The sequence below is a fragment of the Etheostoma spectabile genome, chromosome 5, assembly GCF_008692095.1.
Source record: "Etheostoma spectabile isolate EspeVRDwgs_2016 chromosome 5, UIUC_Espe_1.0, whole genome shotgun sequence".
Lineage (NCBI taxonomy): Eukaryota > Metazoa > Chordata > Actinopteri > Perciformes > Percidae > Etheostoma > Etheostoma spectabile.
Window position 1 is genome coordinate 21,096,389 of NC_045737.1, and position 7,011 is coordinate 21,103,399.

At 39.8% G+C, this 7,011-nt stretch overlaps 1 protein-coding gene across 5 annotated transcripts in view; it reads right to left on the bottom strand.

The window, feature by feature from the left end:
* kcnip3b (Kv channel interacting protein 3b, calsenilin) overlaps nt 1-7,011 on the bottom strand; it is a 42,504-nt gene that overhangs the window by 14,665 nt on the left and 20,828 nt on the right. For 2 of the 5 annotated variants that reach the window (XM_032515992.1, XM_032515991.1), the window contains exon 1: nt 922-1,770. The exons of the other annotated variants lie outside the window; for them this stretch is intronic. In XM_032515992.1, the coding sequence (XP_032371883.1) occupies nt 922-1,027 (106 nt within the window). In that variant the 5' untranslated portion in view covers nt 1,028-1,770. Of the gene's footprint in view, nt 1-921; nt 1,771-7,011 lie in introns of those variants that run through there. 5 annotated transcript variants of the gene reach the window in all.

Sequence of the window (7,011 nt, forward strand, 5' to 3'; positions counted from 1 at the left end):
TTTGCAAAATCATGAAAGGACATTACTGGTGTTTTATGTTGAATTTATTACTTACGATGCAGAGCCATATAAGAAGCACTAATGGTACGACTGGTGCCTTCCTGCTGTATGTGTCTTGGCACACTGACTGCAGGGCACTCTGACTTGCTGGCCTTCATTCAAAAACTCTAATCAAAGGGAACGGCATTGTTCAGAGAGCAACATCTGATGTTTCTTTTACCGTCCCAAATGTACACAATCTATCTGATAGTCCAGAACTTTCAAATATTATACAAAATGCTTGAAAAATAATAACACATGCTACTGTAGCCATAGTATAATGTTTAATTTTAGTAATGTTTATTTTTACTTTTTTAAATAGTAGAGAGCTGACAAGGGTTAGGGCTTGCAATTAGTTTTTTAAGCTTTGTGACAATGTTTTTTTCAGACACTCAGTTGTGTTTTTGACCAGTTTCTTTAACCTTAAGAGTAGAAGACATTTCATTATTTGGTTTATCACCATTTGTTTTTAACCAAAATGTTTCTATAACGTGTAGAGTTTATTATAAAACTTGAAGGGCATCACTTTACCTCTATTGACCATTCATAAGCCAAATATTTACATTTAACAAGTGGTTTATAACATACTACAATGAAGTTTTAAGTAGAATGTTTAATGTATTTGTTAACAACTATAACTCATCCTGAGGAGGCTGGTGTATAAAAGATAATGAGTGATAACATTGTAAAACTAAGTTGTCATAAAATAAAACGTGTCTTCATTGCAGACGTAATTATTTAAAAAAATTAATAAACAATTTAAAACATTCTTATATCTACGTTCATTATGGTATGTTATAAAGCATTTTTCAAACGTGTATAGTGCTTATACAGTAAATATAGAGGGTTGAAGTGGTGAGTCATCATCAGGTGGGTCCTTACCTTCAAATGAAGACATGGGCTCCAAGATGCCAAACTGCTTGAGAACTGCCATGAAAAGGATGATGACAACGCCGATGGCAAACAGCTCCATGCCCTGGATCCCCATGACTTCAGGACAGGGGGGAGCCCACTTAGGGCCAAGCCTGCACGAGAAGGCCTGGCCCTGGGGAGAGATGAAAGGAAGCCTGGGCCGATACGAGTAACACTGGGCTGGGCAAGTCAACAACAAGTGTTTTCAACAAAGGTGAGCCAAGAAGTGACAGGAATCAAGTATGGTTGTTAGCTGACTGCATGGGTTTGTTTCCAGGCCCAGGAGACAGCATGAGAACCAGGCCAGCGGGCTGGACGAACGCTGCTCTATAATGTCAACACTGATGCTGAAGTGGAAAATATGTGGAAGCCGACATATATGGGAAACCTCCCTCTCTAGACTCATGAGGGAAAATGGGGGTTGTGTCATGGGCCATTTATTACGGTGCATTAAAGGAGACGTTTAGAGTCACCTTCCAGACTTTCCTCCAGCACACACTCTCTGGGGCTCAGAATGGCAAAGACACAAGTTACTGCGCACCCTGTTAATCCAAACAGCTATTATCAGTCCTCACGTCATAGTTTACACTCATGAATCACATCTTGGTTTTAGATGAAAGTTCTTTTGGGAAAACAAAGAATTCAATGTCCATTTACACGATTTTGCTCCCATTAGGTGGGAGAAAGTCCAGGTAAACACAAACGACTTATTGAAATACAGAACATGAAATACCAAAGTCTTCTCATCGTCCATGCCCTAAAACGGCAAAACAACATTAGTAACTGTAATTACCCCATTTATGCACCGACCGCATGATCAACAAGGGCATATTGTAAATACTCTTTATCGGCAAGCCGAGGACAATCTGACATTCTGACATCTGCAGCATCCGCTCACAATATAGGATGAGTTATTGTTTTCAAAACAGACCTGTCAGTCAAGATACAATAGAATTTCATGCAAAGTAAAAACTGCGTAGAACAAGGCTGCAGTGCCCAAATAATAATAAAAAATGGTTAAGGCATTACTTATGTAGCCAAATATCCACTTTTTCTGTCAGTAATCCTTTGGTCCGACCAAGCACCTTTCAGTACTGACTTAATTTAACCGTAAATAGTTAAATTTAGGTTTGGCATTACTATCCCATCTGATTCGGTCCACTTCATTGTTTGTCCAAATCCAGGTCCAGATATGGAATGGAGTATGGCCCTTGAGAGAAGGCACTTCAAGCAGCAGTAGCAGTGTCCAGAGAGGGAAATCCTGAGAAACTGAGAGGAGCTGTGGGGAATGAAACCTCCTCCCCTGGTGTCTACCTCCTCCACACATACTTTTCCATCAATCCCATCTCTCTGCAGCTATCTGAATTTATCTGTTACTGCTTCTGGTTGCCACTTTTCCTCCCTCGCCTCACTTAGTCAGCGCTCACACCAGCTGAGGTTTAAAACTAAAAGGCCCTGTCCACCCTAAATCATCCACCCATCCTGTCCTTCTTGTGGTCTCTCCTTATTCCACCACACTCCTCCTTTTTCTCAGTCTGTCCATCTGATTGGCCTTTCCGCTCGGGAGCTTGCCGCCTCCTCCCCCTCCCTCTATCTCCTCGGTCATTCCATAACTTTGGCCAGCCACAGACTTTCTCTTCCCCTCTGCTCGACTCCCTCTTTCCTGCTCCATAGTGTCCTTCCTTTCTCCACCACATCCACCTCTTTCAGGGGCGGGTTAAGAAATATTTGAATGGGGGGCTAAACTAAGGCACAGCTTTAAACACAGGGCACATATTTATAAAATAAGTACAAATTTATTAAGACTCACATTTAAAGCACTGGTTTTTAGCAAAAATGAACTGGGATGAAATGAAGAAAAAGTTTAGCACTTAGTTGTGTGTGTGCGTGTGTTGTTTTGCATATCTCGATGGTCTGTGCATCTCTTTGTGGTTGTTTTGCGTTGTTTTATGTCTCTTTGTGGTCGTTTTGCATCTCTTTTTGGTCGCTATGCATCTCATGGGGGTTATTTTTGCCTCTCTGTGACCGTTTTTTGTTGTTTGCCTTTTCGGTTTAGTTAGTTTGCTATTTGTCTTTGTAGTATTTGCATCTTTGTAGTTGTTTTTGTATCTCTCTGTAGTATCTGTGTATTTGATTTACAACAAGTAATGTTAGCAGTAGCTTGATACAAATGTTCTGTCCCTGGCTTGATCTGTATTCAGTAATCCCTCTATGATACTAACAAGCTAATTATCTATCTTCTTCTGACTATGCACTCAGATTCCAGACTGAATTTAAATGACCAAAAAGTGTGTAGTGTGGGCATGCGCACAAACACACTAGCAAACAATGATCAGATGAAATAGCAGGGACACCTTTCCACATTTGAACTCCAACTCAACACTCTGTGAAGAAGAACCCCAAATATTAAGAATGTATTATTAAAATATGAATGTCTCAAATTCTTAATGATTCCTGGCATATGCGCAACAGTTGTCCTACTGTAAATAACATCGAAAATATGAACAAAGCCTTTGAGCATGAGTGTGTACATGTGGTTGTGTGACTGTGTGTTTAGGAGGTCAGAAGAGGATAACTGATGACTCTGCACTTGCTAATGCATCTCGAGATAAGATGGGAACGGAGGTGTGTGTGTGTGTGTGTGTGTATGTGTGTGTGTGTGTGTTTTCAAAGTTGAAAGCAAGTGTGTTAATGCATTGACTTGGTTGGAGATAGGAGACACAAATGGGAGGCCAGAGTAAGAGAGATCAATATCTTTGTGGTGAGGCGGTGGTGGTGGAGCTCCCTTCCTCTTCTTTCTCTGCTTCTTACACTTTACCAGAAAAATCTAAATCAATTGTCAATAACAGAATCATAAATCTATTTCCAGTCTCCAACAATAGGTGAGAGTCTGTGGTGTCTATCTTTACAGTGGATAAAGGTTAAATTTACATTTCTGTCACCACTGTATAAAGGTGACTGGATCAAGTGACAGGCACCCGCACACTAAAAACACACACAACACAACACAACACAACACAACACAACACAACACAACACAACACAACACAACACACTGCATGTAGGTATCTTGGCATTATGTGATGCTTTGATTGAGTTTTTGGGTCTATTTATGTGCATTTAAGTTTGTTCTCTTGTCTATCAATGCTAGTGTAGAGAGTTTATGAACTACTATTTATGTGTGCAGGATCATTCCTCAGGACAGGCCATTGGCACACTAACAGGTTTTTAAAAGGTAGGCTTGGCAGGGCCTGCTGACAGTCAGTAAATAAGGAGAAAGTGGGCGCCCAGATACATAGCTCAGTTGCTAGAGCAGGCGCCCATATATAGAGGATTACTCCTCGACGCAGCGGGCCCAGGTTTGACTCTGACCTGCGGCAATTTGCTTCATGTCATGCCCCTCTATCTCTCCCGCCTTTAATTTCTTCTGTTGTTCTGTCAACAAAAGCCTAAACATGCCCAAAAACTAGCTTTAAAAAAAGAGGGAGAGATTAACCAGACTGTTTCTTCGCACACATCAGCAAGATCACGTCTACATCACAGTTGGAGAGAAGAGACACAGAAATTCCACTTAAATGAGTGTAGAGGTACTAAAAAAAATCATGAGAAATTACTCCTTGCAGCAGCAATTTTACTAAGGAAATGTGAAAGCATATAATGAGTCCAGTAGATTAAGGATTAGGTAGTTTGGGAGATGTTTTTATTCATCTATTTATTATGTTCTACAACTTTCAGTGTGTTAAACCTGCATTCTTTCTGTTTTCAAGCAGGGTGTAACTCCACTGCCTCCATATAGAAGTAGATCGTATAGAAGTCTACAAGAAAATTAACCTATTTCTCACTTAATTCATGACCTCAATAAACAATTTTATAATGTGTTCATGGTCTTAATCTCAACCAACCTCAAATGTACCTCAACATTGCACTTAACTACAGTGAATATCGTAAGTGTGTACTACCTACGGTAAAACTCTAATGTAAAAAGCAATGCCTTCAATGTTTAATGAACACTGAAAAACTGCAAACTGCAAAAACTAACTTTGTAATTTCTACTGCAGAGGAAAGGATTGTTTAGACCTGAACACACTGTTTGACTATAAAGTGATTTGTGGCACAATAAGTGTAAACACACAACACTGCTCACTTATCACCAAAGGCACTACCGAATGCGAAGAAAACAAGACTCCTATGGATTACTGCTTTTAAAAGAAGAAGAAAGAGTAAAAGATAGAAGAGAGAACATTTGATAAGAGATCAAGAGATTGATGGAGTGAATGAGAAGAGAAAAGAGTCAATGAAAAAACGATTATGACGCAGAAGGTGAAACTATACGAGTGCCTACCTGAGCGATGGTACCTGGCTGCACTGTGGCCGCAGTGAGAGAGGCAGCTGGGACGAGAGAGTCGCCTCCTGGCCTCCACAGAAAGAGCAGCCATCATAGCTCCCATAATGCAGCTGAACTACCTCAATAGCGAGGCTGACACTGGCTAACAGGCTGCTCTAAAATACTTTGAATACCAGAGTTACCTGGATTGGACCAAAATCCAGACTTTAAAAGGCTTTAATAGACGTGAATGCCCAGTCGTGAGATCAATGCTAACAGAGTGCTTTAAATTTCTGAGCAGCTAAATTTGAATTCTGGCTCTCGGAATCTCTTCTCAGAGCAAAGCTTGTAAGTCTGACTCTCATGTGTCAACAAAGACAACTCCCTGGCACTATAGAAGAGGTGACAGGTAAGAGCGGTGTGTGTGTGTGTGTGTGTGTGTGTGTGTGTGTGTGTGTGTGTGTGTGTGGAGGGTGGGGGTGTGGGGGTGTGTCTTTGTTAGAGGCCACATTTGAAAATCTTTTTGAGCTTGTGACACCACTTCACAGTGAGAAGAGAGAGATGAAAGAGCTTGGGATCAAACATCACTGCAGAGCTTCTGACCTTTCACATCACACGCTTCCACTTTTTTTTTTTTTTTTAACCCCGTCTGTCTCACTCCCTTCCTCTTGTCTCATCGTGCTCCACATAGAAGCATGACGTTATAACTCCTGCCACACTCTCTCTATACAAATTATGTAGCCTATATATTATACAAATTATTACAAGTAAGCCTCCATTATCTCACTGCAGACAATCACAAGTGCAGTATGGGTGGGCAATAAAATCCTCTATTACATTATTTGTAATTTTATGTCACAGTATTAAAATCTATTAAAGGAATCGTGTGAGTTTTCTTTTAAACAAAGAAAGTTATGTTTACATTCTTCAATAAGTACTACTCTTGGCCAAGAAATAGGATGTCACGTTATACCATGTGTTGTTTTTATGTTTCTTTTAGGAATTAAAACAAACAAGATATCATTACATGTTTAGTTAGCTTCAGACAGAGCCAGGCTAGCTATTTCTCCCTGTGCTAAGCTAACTGGCTGCAGTCTTATATTTAGCAGACATCTTTTTTGAAGTGAGAGTGATACCAATCTTCTTATCTAGCTCTCGGCACAAAAAAAAAAAAAAGTCAAACCCGCTTCTGTAAGAAATATAGGAATGTGTTTTGGGGTTATTCAAATTCATCAAGTAGCCTCCTTGACAAATAAAGATACACCATCATACTAATATATAAAATAATAAAAATTTAATAAAAATCTGTTCTACTCACTGATTAGTAAAATTAACCCATGATTACCTAATACACCCTGAGACATAGTTATTGGGGATTGATGCCACTGTATAAAAATGTACAGCAAAGTCTGACGGTTTTTAAAAACTGTATTGTCTTATGTAAATGTCGTCAGGGACTATTCGTCTTTTAGTTAAGGGGCTACTGGAGGAGTTTTGGGGTCTTAAGTCAAATAAGACTCCCTTTGCTTATAAAATATTTTTCTATGATTGGAAAAATGCATGACCCTCCCCATCAATTTATTGATGCCTTTTGAACTGGTTTGCAAAGGAAAAGATGTACAGATCTTTTGATCCATTGTTTTTATACAACCATGATGTACATCCCTTAACCTCTGCCTTCTCATCTTACACATCGCACTCCACTGTTATGGCGGCCATTTCAGTAGATTTACTCA